Source organism: Diachasma alloeum, unplaced genomic scaffold, assembly GCF_001412515.2.
Source record: "Diachasma alloeum isolate Michigan unplaced genomic scaffold, Dall2.0 Dall_scaffold_00617, whole genome shotgun sequence".
Lineage (NCBI taxonomy): Eukaryota > Metazoa > Arthropoda > Insecta > Hymenoptera > Braconidae > Diachasma > Diachasma alloeum.
The window spans coordinates 266,610-287,551 of NW_021680749.1; the positions used below are offsets into that span (position 1 = coordinate 266,610).

General features: G+C 39.3%; 1 protein-coding gene across 1 annotated transcript in view; it reads left to right on the forward strand.

The window, feature by feature from the left end:
• Positions 1 to 20,942, forward strand: part of LOC107043701 (irregular chiasm C-roughest protein) — a 120,441-nt gene that overhangs the window by 17,900 nt on the left and 81,599 nt on the right. Inside the window, exon 2 of the mRNA XM_015265284.1 lies at positions 14,570 to 14,802. Within this exon, the coding sequence (XP_015120770.1) occupies positions 14,570 to 14,802 (233 nt within the window). The remainder of the gene's footprint in view (positions 1 to 14,569; positions 14,803 to 20,942) is intronic.

Here is a 20,942-nt window from a genome sequence, read left to right on the forward strand (position 1 = left end):
GAATGCGAGTGGAACCGGATCAACGAAAGGATGGAACATCGGAGACGGATCTTTCAGCATGAGCGTCACATGTCATTTGTAAAAATTTTCTTAAATTATTTGCGAATGTTCTTAAAAATGTTTCAAAACTATGTAGATGTCCGCGTTGGCTTCTGGCAAGATCTGCTTACCTGTGTGTTATTGTTTACTTGAGGTTGAGGCACAAGGTAATTTTGTTATGATTATTTGACCTTTTTAAAATTATTGTTGTCATTTCGAGGAGAGAGGAGACTCGGTTCTATGGTGAAGATGGAGGGAGGCATGTGTAGATGTAAAACAAAGAAAAACTTTTGTAACATCGAGAAAATAAAGAATTGAAATTGAATTGAATTGAATAATTGAAAGAAAAAAGAAAAAGAATAGAGAGTAAGTACATCATTTTACAGCATATGTACATGTATGTTCAATTTTGCTTAAATGCTAATATCATTTTTAACAAGAAATTGGAAAGCGAGGAGCATTTAAAAGCCAAAACCTCGAAACACGAGGTTTTACCTCCACGTAAGGAGCAAAATGGGTTGAGCCTCAAAATTTTCCTTACTATTTTAAATACCTCATAATATAACAAGAGTCACTCCAATATTCTCATCAACTGGTGCTTTCCATGTTTCATCTTGGTACCCCGTCAAGAACCCAACGGTTCTTCATTTAAGACTTCTTACTCGAAATATGGTTGCAAGGGGTAATGATTTTTTTATTTGACCCTTAACAACTGTTGGTCTTTCCGATTACTTCCCTGTATGAACCTTAAGCGTGTTTGACCTCTCAAGAACAAAATCTGCTACTGTTCCACTTTGCCTCGCCATTCCGCTTTGCCCCGGTCTCTCCTAAGTTGCAGATAATTCGGTGAATGTTGGTGACGTGGTGCAAGGTGAAGTTTATTGAATTTTGCGTCAACTGTGTCATCAGTTTGCAACAGCAATGTGCTACAATATTTTCTACATTCATTGATTATGAAAATTATTGGAATATTAAGTGACTGCAAGTGATAATGTCAAAGTAGTTTCCCCGATGATGATTTGGAGATTGATAGTAATGCGATGTCTTATTTCAAATTACTTTTCTTCCTTGAATTTGTTTCATCCTATCTACTAATGCATTCCATTGAAAAAAATTTATATTTGGGACTCACGTATTCAAACGTACGTTTAGTGCTACGGCACTGTTCACGCGCTCGATACTCATCTCCTTCCATGTCGAACGTCCGGCCCCCATAGGTAGTGGGGATAAGATTGCGAGTCAGAGGGTTAAACTCTTCATTTGAAATTTTCCTATTCAATTCTAAAACATTTTTGTTCAAAATATATTTATTTATTTAAGTACTAAGGTTCAATTATATGAAATAAATAGTGCATTCATTAGAAGTAGATAATCAATTAGAAATTAATAAACAATTTATTTGATCCAAATCGAGAATTATTACCATCAACAAATTCTCTTCCTTTGCCATCTAAACAATGATTCCATTTCTAACTAATAAAGTCTTTACTTGTATGAAAAAAGCATTTATTTACATTAATAAAACTATTCATTTGATATGAATAAAAATGCAATTGCAAATTTAATTTAGGTTTTAATGACCTTTATCAGGAGCTCTCTGAATAAATCTATTATTTCATTCAATAAAAAAATTTTTCCTTTTCGATGGTTCTTACAACAAGAAAATTCTCCAGCAAGATTTTTTTGACCGTTCATATCTTTCATGATTTTTTGATGTTGTAACTTATGGCCTCAGATTGGTCATATTTATGGCTTTTATGGCATTCATGGCTTCATGTCACACCGGAACACGTAAACATCAACAACTGTTTTCTCAGTATTCTGTAATTTAAATTCGACTGATTTCCACGATGAACGCACTCATAACCTCACGCCTTCCAGATGATGTGAGAGAGTTGACTTCGATTATAATGATTTTAGACCAACATCCGTACCTTTAACGATCAAAGAGTAAAGAGAATCCCCTGATGAGGACTTCCCTGGGAGTCGAAACGTTGGAACAATTTAGACTTTGAGAGATTTCTTCACTTCATTAATTTATATCAAAATTGCTGAGGACCGCTGAGGCCATAAGTTACAACATCAAAAAATCATGAAGGAAATTCTCGTTCTTGAATTAATGATACTTCTGTGTCTAACATTGCTCTCCTCCTGTTTCAGTCCTTGATGGCATTTAATTATTCAGAATCATTTATTATGTGTTATAGGATGTTTTACATAACATAGTAGAGGTCACTATGTAACATAATAATGATTGCTATGTCCACAGTACCTTTACCGTTGAGACGAGCTTACTATGTCTTATAATAACCGTTACAATATTCCATGGTAGTCACTACCATGCCCATAGTAATACTTACAAAACTGGTAACGTTTACTATGGGCGAATTCCGACATGATAATCTTTACTATTTTATTTTCTCCGTGTAAGCAAACCTGTAATGATGGCCGAGTAGAAGAGTTAAAACTGATTGTAACGCAATTCTTTCATCGATATTGGAAAAACAATTCTTGCCCGCAAAAAAAACCACTCAATTTGGACAAATTCAAATTTTTTATAGACACTTTCACAATCTGAAAAACTTTTCCCCATTTTCTAGAACAAAATATATGAACTTGATCGCTGAAAGTTCATTTGATCCACATCCAAACTTTTTATCATTACTTATAAAAATGCACAAAATTAATCAGAATAAAATTAATTTTTCTGAATTTAAGAGAAAATTTTATTTATTAATCGAATGAATATGGACGAATACCCGGGTGAAATTTTTTTTTTTATTTTGACATTTCTGGCGCCTCCGAGGGTTTCATTGGCATTAGACGGGCCAATAAATACCGAATCAACATTCACTTGACGAAAAAATTCGATTTTGCCGAAAGTCGACTTTCCCTATGAGAAAATCCAAGATCTGACCCTTGACGCAGTGAAAATGAAAAATTTTTTTTCGGCTTTTCTGTCGCCTTCGAAGGTTTCATTGGCATCAGTGGGTTCAATAAATGCAGAATCAACGTTCACTATTTTTCATTTAAACACCTCATGCGAACGGAGAGATGAGGGTGGTTCAAATATATTCTGCAATCCTCTCTCCTTGTTGGGTACAAATTTCAACCCTCCGCATATATGCCTTTCCCCTCCACCCCCTCGTGAAATCCCAAGGTCTAGGAAGTATAAAGGAGGACTTCTCAGGGCCGAAAAGAACTGAGGATTCGAAAGTTCTCCGGAAAACTACGTCGCAGAACTGATTGGGACTTACCAGGTCAATCTAGGTCTGGAGAGATCTTGAAAGACCGGTGTACGTCCAATCAGAACCAAATCCTCGACTCGGGTAAAGAGTACATCGAAATTATTCTTATTGAATTCAAGAAAATAATTCCAATCTAGCCATATTATTCAAACTTTCAGATTTTTTTTCTCTTTGTTATCGGAGAAATAAACGGCACCTCTTGATAATAATGATCATAATAAATTACAAATTACCGAACACTTGATAATTAGAAAAGAGCGAGCAAAGGAGAACTTTTTCGATCATCAGTATTTCTTAATCTACTGGAGGAAGTTTATACAATGCTAAACCATTTCAAAGGATTTCTCGTATTGATACGCTGTGAATTGACTTGCGCCAATTCTCGTTATGACGTCGAAAAATTTTGAGGATTTGAAAAAAGATGTATTTAACTTACTCTTTACCATACGATTTAGCGGTACAGAAGAATCAAATTATTAATTTCGTGGAAAATTTATTCATTCAATTTGGATTCTAAAAGATGACGAATAGAACGAATAGAAGATGAACCATTGATGCATCTTTTGCCCCCCGTTCCTAGTTGCATATGCATGAGGAATTCAAGACTGGAATAAATGAAAGAATTCATTGAAAATTTTTAGAAAATTCCCAGTATAGTGCACCATCTTGAAGGTATTGTTACGTGTCCCCTTTCGAATCCCAATTCAATTATCTATTATCTGAAGGAGGCTCTGAAGAACGACTGTCTTTTGAAGTTCATTCGATTCTTCTCTTGGAAGTCCTTCTTTATAACTGTCATCGTATTGTCCGGATTGTAATAATAAACCGCCCCAATTATTTATTAACCTGTGTGTCCCTTTATTCTCCGCTGAACCTAACAGTATTTATTCAGTTTTGTGTTCATTTCGATTTCCTGAGTTTCTTCTCTGCTAGAGAATTTCATATCCAGTAGACAGTTTCTATCTCAATTCGCAACTCAGACATATTTACTAGTGATTCCTTTTGTACGTGCCTCCGAGGCGTATGTTATCGAGATATATATCAGAATAACATAACTGACTGATGATTCCTGTGGGTAAGTTGACGACAAAAAAAGTCATTTTGAGAAAAGAAATTGATTGATTTGATCACAATGTGACATTCAAGGTATCCCAATGGTACTTTAAGGGTATTATGGCGGGGTCCATAGCTGAAAAAAAAGCAGAGAATTCAATGAAAATTGCTGAACAGATTATTCGATCCATTTGAAAGCCGTGTGCAAAATGTCAAGATCCCTACTTAAACAATAATAATGGGAATAATTTTTTAAGTTGCTACTTATACACGCAGTTGAATGGGGCATCGGTAATTTTTGTAAATTTCCTACGTTATCGATAGATCAATAACGTAGGAAAAGCATTAAAATTACCGATGCCCCAGTCAACCACGTGTATAAGTAGCAACTTCAAAAATTATTCCCATTATTATTGTTTAAGTAGAGATCTTGACATTTTGCACGCGGCTTTCAAATGGATCGAATAATCTGTTCAGCAATTTTCATTGAATTCTCTGCTTTTTTTTCCAGCTATGGACCCCGCCATAATACCCTTAAGTTATCCATCTAGAGTATATGGTTAAAATTGCTCGATTGAAGATAGTTCATGGATCACGAATGGAATTCCATCCATCTTCTATGTTGCAATTTCAATATTAAAACGATGAAGAATTAACATTAACATCGAGGAGTGGGAACAATAGCTCCCCTCATTTCTAACAAATTTCATAGTACCAAAGAAGCCAAAGTTGGTAGAATTATTGAACATTCCAAACAGGTGGAAATCGGAGTTCCATAAAGCTATCCCTCAATTTATTCCCGGAAATATTTACTCTCCGTTCCCGTTAAACGTCACTGAGCATTCAAAAATACGTCGACTTACCCTCATTATTTCTTTGTTTTCCTGCAGTAAAAATGATACGAAAATCACAGAATGATGTAATCATGAAACATTGAATTGTAGAACTTGGAGGGGAATCAAGCGAAAAATAGAACAATGAAAATACATGTATTTTCCACCTCTTAATGGTAACGCTACTGCGATAGAGGATTAAGGGTGACTTTTTTTTTTCTGATCGACTAGTCACGCGATGTATTTTACTTGGGAGCTAAAGTAGGTACACCATGGAAGAGCTATAACTATACCCTCTGTCAATTGTTTTAAACACCATATTGTAACCGTTCGTTTCCGTTAGATGTATAATTTTTAGAATATATTGACAAACAATTCTCAATATTTGAACGAGTTGATTCTCCTGTAATTATGGTAATGGAAATAGTAATTATGTATTGAAAGGATTGACACCGACAAAAGAAAAGGTTCAATTTTCAGAGGCATGACGATGATTTTTCTAGAGATCCGTTTCTAATTATGAGGGTTTTGCGATTGTGGAATTCAACGAGTGCAAACTTCTAGAATTTAGCGATTTTGTCACCAAATTGTAGTAACATTATCACTGGTTTTCAGGAATCACTGATGATCAGGATTATTCCAGTCAGTATCCAGTATCACCAATAATTCGTAACAGATTCCTAAAACTTCAAATTTTTATGAAAATTTTGTCGGAGCCGTCAAGGATTGCTCAGAGATCTCATTCACGAGTAGAAAAAATAATTAGAAGACGTAGGGAGTATGGCGAACCCATCGCCCGGCATGTCCGCAATAGCCATGGTGGTATCGGGTTAACCATCCGGCAGAACCTGTACCTGGTTCCGTCATTGAGCCGCGGCAGGGCCCCCCACAATCGGTCTTTCTCGGATGGGGACCGTGGATCAGTTGGGAACGGTGAACGATTCGGATTCAATGGTAACAACTCGACTGTTAGAAGAATTAGGTGGACGGAGAAACTGAAGCAGGATCCTGTGCAATTTTGGTCGGACAGTGAGCTGACGCAGGCGGGATACATGGCAAGGCTGCGAGACTTGTGGTGTGCAATGCACACTGAGTGTTCGCACTTCACACAGCAACATTTGAGAGATGGAGCCGCCTGCTTATGTCCACAGCGATATGATTTGGTGCTTGCTCCACGGGAGCTGTTAGATTATCATCCGTCTGGAATGTCCTAGGAGGTGGCCTCTTTTCATCAAGTACCTCGCTCAATTTGTTCAATTGTCGACCGTAGCGTTCTGCAGTAACTGTATGACCCATTTCCAAAAGTTCGTAATAGAGTACACCCTTCATTTCCCACCAGAGGCAGAGGAGAACATTCTTCATGTGATTTTTTTGTTGGGGAGTGGATGTCGATGTTTGTCCAGGATCCACCCATGACCTTTTCCGTTTGGAATTAGCAAAAAAAATATATTTTTTGTGACGGTTTAGTGCGGGTCGTGAAATAAGAACTCGCGGTTGTGCAATAAAGACGTTTGTATTTAGATTTAAAGAGATGTGTTTACATCGTGTTTCGCTATCGGACTGAATCAGACTTTCAGACTTTCATACAGAATCTTTTATTATGGAAGGTTCGCGAATTGTCCAGAAATTTCGTGAGGAATAAGGATAGGATGATATTGGTCTCGAATACGACAATAGACAATATTCGAGACGTGTTAATTGAAATTCGACATAATAATTCATCTGTGGCTCGTGCCACAAGTACTCCCCTTCTGCGAAAAAGGAAAACAAGACCAAATAAAGCAAACAAAAGAAAATTACTAATATTATTTGTCACGAACAGCTGATAAGTTTGAGTGAAAACTTTTGAATTGATGACGTTGATGGGCCAGTGTTGGAATACGATGGCGATACGAAGATGAATCTCGAGCTATTCCAGGTTGAGATGACTCGGGTGGAGTCGGTCGTTATTCGTGCGTTGTTGTTCGTTCGGAAATTTGTCGTTCGCCCGACTTTGTCGGAACCAAGTGGAGCGGAGGTGACCAGGGGCTCTTCAAATGTTGAGTTTTCCCAGTCGTTTCGTCAGACTCCACTGTGGCGATTTAAGTTGGTCGTGAGCGAAGGGTCGTGTTGTTGATGCAAGGAACGTTGGCCACCGTTAGTGATTCGCTGGGGGGATTCCTTGTAGTGAGCAAGGCGGTCGACAATATTTGGCCTTGTCACCGAAAGTTCGATCACGTCGGGGTTACAAGTTGTGGCGGTTCAGTGCAGGTCGTTAAATAAGAACTCGTGGTTGTGGAATAAAGACTTTTGTATTTAGATTTAAAGAGATGTGTTTACATCGTGCTTCGGTATCGGACTGAATCGGACTGAACATTTTGGTCGGGAATACGAGGGTTTATATACATTTTATTATGGAAGGTTAGAGAATTGTACAGAAATTTCGTGAGGAACAAGGATAGGATGATATTTGTCTCGAATACGACAATAGAGAATATTCGAGACACGTTAATCGAAATTCGACATAATAATTCGTTTGTGGTTCGTGCCACATTTTTCATCTCCCGTCACAATTTTTGACAAAAAAATTTTCTTCTGGCACTTGGCGAGTAACGAAAGGCACGTGTTCATACGTTGGCCGCGGTTATGTTCAGTCAGTTCGTGTGGAACCCATTTTCCTACCTTTTGTATTTTTCCCATTGCGTGTAATCATTTAGAGACTGCCGCTTGAGTAACTCCAAGCGGAGCTGCAGGCTCTTTTTAGGTTTACATTGAGTTTTTGTCGAGTAATTCTTGCAATTCAGCATCTTCAAATTTCACAGGCTGTCCAGGGCGTTCTCGGTCACTGAGATCGAAATCACTATCTTTAAAGCGTTTATACCAATATCACATATCATAATACACAATATTACTTCCGAGAGTAGAACAAGTCGAATCGTGGGCTTCAATGGCTTTTTTTCCTTGTTAGAACTCGTAGAGAATACAGCGCCGAATGTCCTGCGTATCGGTCGCCATTATATATATTACTCTTTTGTAAAGTTACACAGCTCTTCCAGGCATGACATATAGCGTATGAAAAATAGTGAGGTTCACTCTTCAAAACGGCAAACAGACGCGTAAATATTTAAATTTTAAATAAGACACCGCACTCAGTGATAAACACGGAAAGATTAAGTAATACACCTAATATTTATTGACTAAACATAAATAGGCTGTTTGCCATGTCTATATTAAGTTCCATAATGAAAGAAAATTAAAGAATCAGATAAGAATCCCACATTTTGTTCATATAACCGATAAACTTTTTCGTAACTAATAACTCCACGGTGGCCGAGTGGGTAAAGTCAAGGACTAGCAACCGGAAGGTTCCAGGATCGAATCCCACAGAGTCCAACTTTTCATACATCATTATCAGCAGTTATCGGTTTCTTTAGGCAGGATTAGCCGAAGAATGTAAATTAAATAGTAAAAAATGATATATTGATGGATGTTTTCAACTATTAAAAATTAGTATTGGGTGGGTCATGGGTGCCAATCATCGGCCGACGCTTGGCAGCCAATACCGGCCCAACGTTATCAAACCAGTAGCTAGCCGAGGCTGGGCCAAGACCGATTGAGGATCGGCACCCAAGACTTGGCAGCTGGGCTGCGAGTACTGGCCCAATCTTGGCCCGTTTGAGTTTTCGTCCCCAGGAATGTATCCGACCTAATCTGCCTGAGTCCACTATCGCAAGTCATTCGATAGCACGAGTCATGAGCCCATTTTCCTACTATTGAAGTGCCTTGGGGTAGAGGGCCACATAGTGAGGTGCATTAAAGATCTCGCGTCTCTCTGGAGAACGCGCTTCACAATAACATCTGGTGAGGGGAAGCTGACTTCAAGGTTGGTGTAGACAAGTGCGCAGTCTTTCACATGAGAAGAAACAAAATAAGGGATGAGATAGGTGATCATCAGCTTGTAGGTGGAAGCGTCCTCAATCACCTTGGCGTTGAAGAGTCCTACAGATACCTTCGTTTCAAGCAGCGATCCGTAATTCACACTATAACAGTCAAAGAGACTCTTCACGTTGAATATCCGCGACGGCTTATGAAGGTTTGAAAATCCGAACTTATCCGGCAAAATAAAGTCGCCGTAAAAAATATGTTCGCTGTTCCAGTACTTCTGTACTCTTTTTGCGTCAAGTGGAGTAGAGATAAACTGAAGCGGCTGGACAGAGATACCCGCAAGCTGATGACCATGCACAGAAGTCGATATCCACGCTCTTAGTTTCCACGGTTGTATTTTCCGCGAGAGAGTGGAGGGCGAGGACTTCTCAGTTTCGAGTCTCTTCATGAGCGTCTGATCCTCGGTTTGACTTGTGACGTAATGAATGGTTTAGATCCACATTTGGAGTTCGTGCATGACCACTAAATCCATGGGCTTCAGGCTTTTCTGCATAAGGCAGCAGATACCGCAGCTGTTTCTCTTGATTTGCAGTTTCCACTTAGTCGAGATGGCCAGTTGGCTAGTGAATCATTGGCCAGCATTATCAAGTCTCAGCGAAGAACGGCCCAGTGGATCTGCCCAGCAGGTTCTGTCTATCCAGCTGACATTGTCATTCTTAAAATCAGTTGGCTTGATTTCTGAGACTGAGAGATTCCTTTGCGCATGCCAGGACGATGTAATAAATATTATGGTCTATCGAAGTCGTGTTATGAGGTTGCAAGTTCAGGACCCTATATGTCGGGCTTGCAATCAGTCCTTGAAAACTGTGATGCATGTTTTATCGGCTTGTCCGCCGTATGCAATCACGAGTGATATCCATCGTCATAATGCGGCTTTGGGAGTGCTGTATTATCATTTGCGGCACTCCTACGAAATAGACATAACACCGGTGCTGCCTTATGCTACACGAGATATTGAATCCATCGTTGTGAGTGAGAGGTGTACTGGATCTACTGGAACTTCTCCTCTTCGATTTTCATGACAAAATCATCTATGTCATTGAGTTCTCAGCTCCGGCTGAAAGCAATATAACGGCTAAGGAAGAGGATAAGCAGCTCAAGTATCAACCACTCCTGTTCGAGCTACGTCAACTAAACCGGGGGTTCAGAATAAAATTAGTTATCCTCATTATTGGCTCTCTAGGGAGAATTAAGCAGTCTTTCATATCTGCCCTCGAAACCATCCCGATCTGTAGGCGTAATGCCTCCATATTAGCTGGCCAAATGTAGAAGGCTGTCATCCTTGGGTCCCTCCATCTACTTAGGCAGCATGATTCCGGACTGCAGTAAAGCGCACCCTCTGGTGAAAGGAAGCGCTGCTGCAGAGCGATTAGGAAAAGTTTGCATCGCTTAGCTTACTGAGCGGTGTTTGAGGTGAAGTCGAAAACTTCGAGGATCGTTCAGCGATCTCATTTACGAGTATTTTATAATAATAAAAATAACAATAATAATAATAATAATAATAGTAATAGTAATAATAATAATAATAATAATAATAATAATAATAATAATAATAATAAAGAACATTTCTACATTAAAGAGGAGAATTTATATAGCGTTCCACATCTTTGTGACGTCATAGGAAAATTATTGGATATCTCGATGTCGGGCTTGTAGACAGTCCCCGGAAACTCTACCGCATGTTTTATCGGCTTGTTCGACGTATGCAATTACGAGTTATATTCATCGTCATAATGCGGCTTTGAGAGTACTGTATTATTATCTGCGGTACTCCTATGGAATAGACTGAACGCCGATGGTGTCCTATGCTCCAGTTGATATTGAGTCCATCGTCGTGAATGAGATGTGTAAGATCTACTGGAATTTCTCATTCGCGACTGTCAGACTTATCGCTGCAATCAAGCCTGACATTATCCTCTTTGATTTCGATGACAAAATCATCCATGTCATTGAGTTCTCGGCTCCGGCTGAAACCAATGTAACAGCTAAAGAAGAGGACAAGCGGCTCAAGTATCAACCACTCCTGTTTGAGCTACGTCAACTGAACCGGGGCTTCAGAGTAAAATTGGTTGTTCTCATTATTGGCTCTGTGGGGGGAATGTAGCAGTCTTTCATATCCGCACTCGAAATTATCCCGGCTTATAGGCGTAATGCCTTCATATTAGCTGGCCAAATGCAGAAGGCTGTCATCCTTGGGTCCCTTCGTCTACTTAGGCAGCATGATTCTGGACTGCAGTAGACCTCACGATTGCAGAGCGATCAGGAGAAGTTTGTATCGCTTAGTTTGCTGGGCGGTCTTAGAGGTGAAGTTGGAGCCCTCGAGGATCGTTCAGCGATCTCATTTATGAATAAAAAAAAAATTAATAATAATAATAATAATAATAATAATAATAGTAGTAGTAGTAGTAGTAGTAATAATAATAATAATAACAATAATAATAATAATAATAATAATAAAAACCGACCCTAATGGTTGGGTGAATTAGGTGTTGCTCCGGCGAACATCCGAGTGCAGCTGCGTTTAGCGTGGTTAGTACTTGGATGGGTGACCGCTTAGGGACATCCTCGCTCAAAAATTTCGGAAGGTAGGCACGGTGCAGTGGCCTAATGTGCCTTTCTAGTCAGTGTGACAGAAGAGCACATTAGGGCTCTGCACAATCGGCCGGCTCTACGACTGGGGTTTTCCATGGTTTCCCTTGCAGTCTTAGCCCGAATGGGGTACAGTTAAGAGTAAGACGGCCCATGGTAACGCAAAAAAAATCACAAGAGAAAAGTGGGAGAGACAAGGCAGACGAATGGGGAGCCTATAAAACCGTAATGGTAGTAGGAAAGAAATATGAATAAAAAATAATAATAATAATAATAAACTCGACAAAGCAGTATCTTGAGTAGGGGAGGATGGGGCAAAACGGCCCCCCTTCAATCGTCGATATTTTCCGATTCAACAATCCGATTGGGATGAGTTAGAGCTCGTTTTGAAGAATGAAAAATTATCTTCAAAATGAAGTTGAAACTGGGAATTTTCACAATGTCATTCACAAGTTATTGACAATTGAAGGGGGGCCGTTTTGCCCCACCCTCCCCTACAATGAAGAAATGAATGAAATACATCTCTCATTTTTGCTTTTAGTTAGTAAATTCATTTATTATTAGGTGTGTGACTTAATTTTTACAGATTTGTCAGTAAATTTATTTAATATAGAAAAATAGAGAACAACGAACTTAATCTTGGAAATATTGTCCATCGTTTTCTATGATCTTACGCCATCTCTCAGGTAACATTCGAATGCCGTCGCGAAAGAAACTTGCAGGCTTCGAGGCGATGAAGTCATCGACGAATTTTCGCACATTGTCCAGCGTTTTAAACTGTTTATCCACTAAGGCGTGCTGCATGGACCGGAACAAGTGATAGTCGGATGAGGCCAAGTCTGGTGAATATGCCGCGTGCGGGAGAACTTCCCATCCCAAGTTTAAGAGGGTCTTCTAAGTTGCGCGAGCAACGTGCGGTCGAGCATTGTCATGCAGCAGTATGACTTGCCTGCTTCTTTGCCCAGTAAATGGCCTTTTCCGATCAAGTTCTTCGCTCAGTTCGTTCAGTTGTCGACTGTAGCGTTCCGCAGTGACCGTCTGACCTGTTTCCAGGAGTTCGTGATAAAGCATATCCTTCATGTCCCACCAGATACATAGGAGAATCTTCTTTAAGTGGATGTTCTGTTTCGGCGTCGATGTGCTGGATTGTCCGGGATCTACCCACGACTTTTTACGTTTGGGATTCTCGTAAAAAATATACTTTTCATCACCACCGACTGTAATGGTTAGGTGGGTGAGGTGTTGCTCCGGCGGACATCCAAGCTAAGCAGCGTTGAGCTGGGTTAGTACTTGGATGGGTGACCGCTTAGGAACACCTCGCGCGCACAAAAATTGCGGGCGCTAGGTACGGTGTAGCGGCCTAGTGTCTCCATCTAGTCAGTGTGACAGATGGATATATTAGGGTACTGCACAATCGGCCGGCTGTGCGACTGGGGTTTTACATGGTTTCCCGTGCAGTCCTAGCTCGAATGGGGCACAGCTAAGAGTAAGACGGCCATGATACCGCAGATAACAATGAGAGGAAAAAGAAAGGAGGGGAGGCAGGCTAGAGGAGGGGTTTCAAATCGAGAATTACTTCGATAAAACCAATGAAATTGAAAAAAAAATACTTTTCATCACCCGTCACAATTCTCCACAAGAAGTCCTTTTTTTGTTGCCGGGCAAGCAGTGAAAGGCACGTATTCATACGTTGACCTAGGTTTTGTTCGGTCAACACATGTGAGATCCACCTTCCAAGTTTTTGGATTTTTCCCATTTGACGCAAACGCTTAGAAATAGCTGTACGGGTGACTCCTAACTGAGCTGCAAGCTCTTGTTGCATTTGCGTTGAGTCTTCATCCAGTAGAGCTTGCAATTCCGCATCTGTAAACTTTCGAGGCTGTCCAGGACGCGGCTGGTCAGTCAGATCGAAATCACCACTTCTAAAACATTTGTACCAATAATTACACGTTTCATAAGATATAACGTCGGCACCAAGAACACTACACAGTGATTCCCGTGCTTCAGAAGCATTTTTTCCTTCTTGGAATTCCTATAAAATGCAGTACCGAATGTGCTGTTTATCAGTTGCCATCGTAAACTCTGCTATTCTGAATGGTTATGTAATTTACACACTTGTCGTTCAGTAGTCTGAAACCTTTTGTCCGATCCTTTCAAAACCAGAAACGACCGCAAATATATTTCTATTTTAAGGATAATTTTAAGCTCGAAAAAAAAATCTGTAAAAATTAAGTCACACACCTAATAAAAACATAGATACTCGTGAAACTCTTCTACAGACATGGAGCCTATTCTTGACACAACACGTACGAACTCGGTAACAAAAAAAACATGACAGACAGATTTGCAAAAAATACAGAAGAATGATTATAATTCATGCACGGCGGATTTTTGAAAAGTTACTGAATTTTTTTTCATATCTAGTTCAAAATTACAATGCAGTGAATGCTTTCTTGTGGATTGATGCGTCTGCATAAATAATCATTCATTCCTGGGGTGACATTATTATTAATAATGAGACCGAGGGTATATCTCGTTGCCGTGTACGTCGCCCAGTAATAATATAAATGCGCACAGAACTGTGCATACAATGTCAGTGACGGGCGGATACAGTTTCGTTGGAATGTGCTATTGCTCTGAAGATTACCAAAAAAATACAGTGCATTTTATCTCTTTGTTTTTCTCTCTCGTTATCCATTTTTCCCCTTTTTAAGAACTAAAGCTGCTTACTGCTCACAAACTTGTGGACAAAAAAATAAATGAAGGATAAGACTTTAATTTTAATTTTAATTTCAATTTTTATATTTAATTCCGAAAATAATTATGGCAAAAAGTTTATATCTTGCGATTAATATTTAATTATGTGTTCTGTTCGATTTCTAGGAGATTTTTCATTACACATCTTTCCAGTGGAATTGGAGGACGATGGGAAATATCAATGCCAAGCTTCGCCCACCAATGATGGACAACCTGGGCTGAGATCAAGATTCGCACGTTTGAGTGTTCTTGTACCACCTCAAAAGCCGAAAATCCTTCAGGGCGATTTTCTTGTTACTACGGAAGATCGTGAACTCACACTGGAATGTATCAGCGTGGGGGGAAAACCTGCGGCAGACGTAAGTTTCGGTTCTTCTTTTACTTTTCTTTCGACACAATACAAACACCATGGAGTAAGTTATTAGATACTTCTGGTGAACGGAAAATGACTCTTTTTTTTATTTTGGTGCGGATAGAACGAGAGACGTTAAAGGAGGACGAAAATTTTCTAAGCTTTAAGGGAATGAAATGTAAAGAATATTTTTCATCTTCTCTATGCATTTAATTGAATTTCCGTCACCGTGCAAACTTCCAGAGTGGCATCTTATACAAAGGGAAAGAATGCAAAGAGAAATATCAACATTTTCTGATGGAGAGGTTCACGGGATAATTGGAAATTATGAAATTTCAATTTTCGTTAAGTTCGAATCTCCTTTCTAACTTCTCAATCATAAATTTTGTCGATTCCAAAAATTCACTCTGACATGTCTACAAAATTATTCACATGATAATGATATGATTTTGCCCGCATCAAACAAATACAAAGAAAAAATCTCAGTTTGTATCGAAAATTTTGCAGTCAACAAGAATAAAATGCAATTCCCGGAATGAGACATGTGGGTACTCTCATCTACAGCGCTTGAACTCTCATTGGATAGAACTCCCACTGACTCCCACTCGTTGGATGGGAGCATCGGGAAAAACTCGCGGAAGTAAAGCTCCTCCATACATTTCCCAGTAATCAGGCGCTCCCACTCCATATCCCGTGACACTTGCTTTATTATTCTCACCCGCCTTAGTCATTTAAAACCTCACCATTAAAGCCTAGCAATTTTCCTTGGATACTTGACACTCCGTCTTATCTTCACTTGTCTGTCTTCATTATTCCAACGTTTAAATACAATTTTAACGTAATTTAGCATCTTCTTGAACCTTGATTTTCTCTCCTTTTTTTTCTCGTCTCATTACTCTCTGATCTCTATTCTACTCCTCTTCATTTATTGAATCTGTGTTTAACCCAGAGAATCAGGATTCCGTATAGTCGATGGGATTTGATCCCCACCGAATGATCTGATCAAGTCCCCTTGCACGCTCACAGTACTCAGCACTATGTCCAGTTTACTCTTCTCCAACACGTATATATGGAGCATTGAATATATATATATATATATATATATATATATATATATATATATGAGTTTATCGGGTTGGAGACAAAATACGAACATAAGGGCCGAAAGCCGCTCACTAGAAAACAGACTAGACATAGAATATAAATGAACCACTTGTGAAAGATTCAATGGTCATTCGTCTGGTCCAATAGATATGTCAACGATTTTTCTTCTTTGGCCTCTTTTTTACTTCGCTACGAAATCAACTATTTCAAAAGTAAATAATCTCCGAAGATGAAAAAAGATTTTTAAACCTAATTGATTACACACACCTGAATAGGTAAAATAGAAATGATTCATGACTTAGGTGTATATTGTAATTTCTTTTAGGTTAAATGTTGTTTGCGGATCATTTAATGAAAATAATCAATTAATTCAGCACTCATTTATTGGCGGATAATTTTCATCATTAAACCGAAGTTATACTATATTTAGGGGAGATGTTCGAGATAGCTTAGAGGGATTTATTTTTGAATCAAGTCAAGAGAATACTTATTTCACGATTGATCGATACTATGACTTCGAAATAAAATCAATTTCACGGGATTACAGCGTTAAATCAAATGAATTCATTGATTAAAAATAAATAATTTTGCAGAAATTGCAGTCATTGAAATCATGATGAATTTTCAATAAATAAGAGAGGTAAGATAAAATGGATATTTTCAAGTTGTACAAATGTTGTATAATGTGCTGTTCCTCAAATGGGAAACTAATTCGAGGAAAACAATTAGTTTCTGATCATTATATTATATAAATTCTTAATTCCGAATTACTAGTTCGATATCGGGTTTCGGCCTCATTGACATCGATTGATTTCATTAATTTTGACTCTCGATCACCAGGGCCGGCAGAAGAGCAATTTGTCATGTGGGGTGACTGCCAAGTATAAGGTGGGGAGTAGGAGGGGGAAGCAAGAGAGGGATCCAGGGCATTGACATTCAAGGGGCACAAGGGTCGACTATTGGGCACGAGGGTCACCAAGCTCGAATATTAAACAGATGAGGGCGAGATGAAGCAAATGATGAGAACGATAGTAAATTTTTATCTACCATTATACCGAGTGTCCCCAAACTCCAGTGTAATCTTTCGAGGAATGAAAGAAGGTGAATTTCTGAGTTGATAGTTCCTCTTTGACTTTGGCTCTGGAGCTTAGTTAAAGAGTTATTAATTAATGAATTTGAAAAATAATAGGGGCGATATCCAAATTCGTATAGGAGTAGCAACTGGATGACAGGAATGAAAATGGACAGAGAAGGGGGAGGGTTCCTCCAATATGGATAGCAGAGCCCTTTGACTTAATCTGATATCCCTAAATAAGTCAAAAGCCTGTATCATTCAACTCTGTCTCGTCTCGGTTTCACTTAATTAAGAGAAAAGGAAGAAAAATTCTTTACTTTTCAATTCCGTATGTTTAATCATATATCGGAACGAGCATTTTTCGCGACAGTCACAAGGCTCATATCTCGCGAAGGGTCATGCCTCGCGAAGGTTAACCGATCTCAAAAAAGTCAAATCACAGGAACAGGGAGGATGACGACAAGAGTCAAACGATAATAAATTTAGCGGAATAATCGGAAAGCTCTTTTGTTTGACCCTCACGATCGTTCGAATTTTGTGATTATCATGCTTTCCTCTCTAATTTCCCCCCGGTGCTGTCCTGTTTGCCTCTCCCGGTTGACCTTTGTGGTCGTTTGACCCTTTCTTGTTTGCCTACCTTAGCTGACCCTTGTGAGTTATGTTTGATATTCGCGCAATATGACTCTTGCTACATTCGACTCCCCTAGTAGAAATTGTGAGAGGCTTTGCGACATTGGCTGTTGCAGCGACATTCTCACTGATACACTGATTCATTTATTTCAAACGAGATTCGTTAACTATTAACGAATGGTAGAGTTGAATATGATCAAATGAATATTCATTAATAGTTAACGAATGGTTCAATTGAAAAATGGAAATCGAGTCAAACAAGGCTCTTCAAATGTGCATTTGTTAACTATTAATGAATGAACATTTGGTGAGACCGAATAGACCCTCTTCTCCAACCAAATCCATTCGTTAACAATAACTAATTCTTTTTAATACTGCACGCATGGAGTGCGCTACCGTACTCCGCGGCTAGATTGCTGCCGGAACCCTATGCGACACTGATGCGGTGCGCTCCCATTTTCTCATTCTATTGATGATTAACTAACACATTGTTAATTCTCCAATAATTGATTTGAATTAACACGCATAATCTGAAGATTGTCAATTCTTAATTGACGGGATTTGAGGTCTGAGTTACATCGCCGCGAAAGGCAATGTCGCGTGCCAACTTACACCGCGACGTTTCTGCGCAATCAAATTTCTACTAGGGTCTCGCGAGGCATGACCTTTCTGAGGTGGGATCCTGACGAGATTCACCTTTGAGACTTTCCAAATTGTGAACCAAGTGCCACTGCCGGGCATTTCCGTGGTGGATTTCCTTTCTCCATTGGCGATGGTCAACTCTCAATCTGTCAACGCTGTCCTCGAAGCCCATGCATTGCAACTAACGAGACGAGCGACAAATTTTTAAGTCTCATCGAGACTCACGTTTAAGCGAGTATCATCTTGGAAATTTTGGACGTGGTATCATATCGGCAGTGGTTCATGAAACTGAGACGACATGAAACGAGAGTGAGTCCAGTCTCGGTATCGTGAGTAGTCTTATTTCACGACCGAAACAGTCCTCTCATTCGTGCACGTAGTATCCGCCAATGGTAATAATAATTTATTTCATTCCCCAACCCCATATGGGATAAACCCCGCACCTCAAAATCCCATATGGGGTTTTCACCACTGTCACCCCTCATCTTCTGTCGGCCCTGTTGATCACTCGCTCGATGAGCGCGGTGCTGCCCGTTTCCATTTTTTGATATTTTAGCGTGTTTCTCGACGCTTAACAATTCGGAAAAAATTGGAATTCCTAGTTCAATTCCTTCATTAAGAGTGCGCATTGTCCGTTTTTTCTCGGGAAATTTGTTTTGCTGAAAAAAAATAGAAACGTCGAACGGACAAAAAAGCGGCGCCGCGACACATGGTGCGAGTGAGCCCCCGTCGACCGCTTGACCAACAGTGTTGCTGCATTCACTGATAAGCATCAACGTGGCAACCGCGCGCTCGGTTTAAACCAGCGGGGCTGCATTAATCGTGCAACAGATAAAGGCTGGCGGCCGAGCGCGAGTGATCAAGGGTTAAACGACTTCACATCCAAAAAAAGTCATCCTGAATTGACCCGAAAAATCGGTCTGAATCACGCCAGGAATGGACTTATTTCATGTCAAATTGACGGTATATATATATATATATATATGTTATATATATATATATATGTTATATATATATATATATATATATATTTCACATATATACATATCATCGGTGAAATTAAATAAATTCTGTCCTGTTATGGAGACCGATTATTTTAAAAAATTGAAGATAATTAATTGAAAATGCAAAATTCTTTATAGATTCTTTTACTCTACTTCGCTATTCACTTCAATCATTAGTCGAATTCTCTTTGATTCATTATCAATATTTATAAGGTATNTCATAAGAAAATGAAATTCAATGAATTCCATTTCTTCATTTTAACAAATGAATAAATCAGCGCGATCTTGATAGATCATAGATCTTGTTATTATAGAAATTTCAATTTGATTGGAAGATCGCAAATTCTACTGGAAATTTTGAACAACTGTTAGTGCACTATCTATGGAATTCCTATTATCTCATACTCCAATTACATTGCATTATATCATAGACATCGAATAATGGAGAATATGCAGGTTATTTATTTTCTATGGATATTTCATCGGATGTTATCATGCATTGAGGTATATAGAAGAATCGATATATTTTTTATCTACAGAGAGTCATGGAAGAAAGTCATTGTGAAAATCAGTAGCTCCAGTTTGACGCACTTCGAAATTGCTTGTTAAAGAGTCATCTGATGCAGATAATCTATAGTATCTATAGTATTTCTAACCTAGGCAGGGAAAATAAAGGATCCTCAGCCGCCAGTGCAATTACCAGCCGACCCGAAGGCGAGGTTGGTAAGCACGCGGCTGAGGGTCCTTTATTTTACTTCCCGTGGTTAGAACGCGATTTTCCGTCTCGGCGTAGGCGCAAAGTCAGAGTTCCCTCCCGCTTCGCGAATGTAACTTTGCACCCGCCGGGACGGAAAATTTCATTTGTCTGTATGGTTAGTCTTTTAATGACATATTTTGATTGTAGATGAACAATATAGGTCCTTTCAAGTATTTAACGAGATTTTTGTTGCCGTTTGTTATCGATTCGCGATAGCAGCAGAAATATTTATGGCATTTTTTCTAAAGAAAAACTGCGGATTTTGCGAGCGAAAAATAAAATCGAATGGCAGTGTTTTCGGATCAACCAATTATATTGTAGTTGACAGGCTTTACAAATTGGACTTGTACGGATTTCGCAGAATCAGTGCAGCAAACGCGTCAATGAACTCTGGAATATCAGATATATTTTCTCAGATCCGGACAAAAGACGTTGGAAACAGGGAATATTCCTAGAAGACAGAATCATATGGCAATTACTGTTATTACCCAATCCTGGATGCTGGGATGAAGTGATTCCCAAATTAGGAATTTTTTAGGTGATTCGCGATCAATATTAATTGAGATTACGAAATTGGAAGAAAAATTACCGAATCGAGATAAAAACTACCAATTTGGGAATGAGGGAACAATGAGGCAAAGTAGAGCCCTTTTTGATCTGTCGGTTCATATTTGTACATTACAGTGGTGATTTGGTTTATAGATTTACCTTCTTGTTTTTTGTCCTTGAACTTTACATAATAGTATATTGTGTCATTAAGACCGTAGACGGAGGTTTGCGATGAGTGCTGCTAACTCACACGAATCGCAAACCGACGTCACGGTCCGTATGACACATACTATTTTTTGTCATGAAGGCCCGTTGATGGTGAGGGGGAGGGGAAGGGGAGGGGGCGCAGAAGCGGGGTCCAGGGGCCGCAGGCCCCGGCGGGGGGG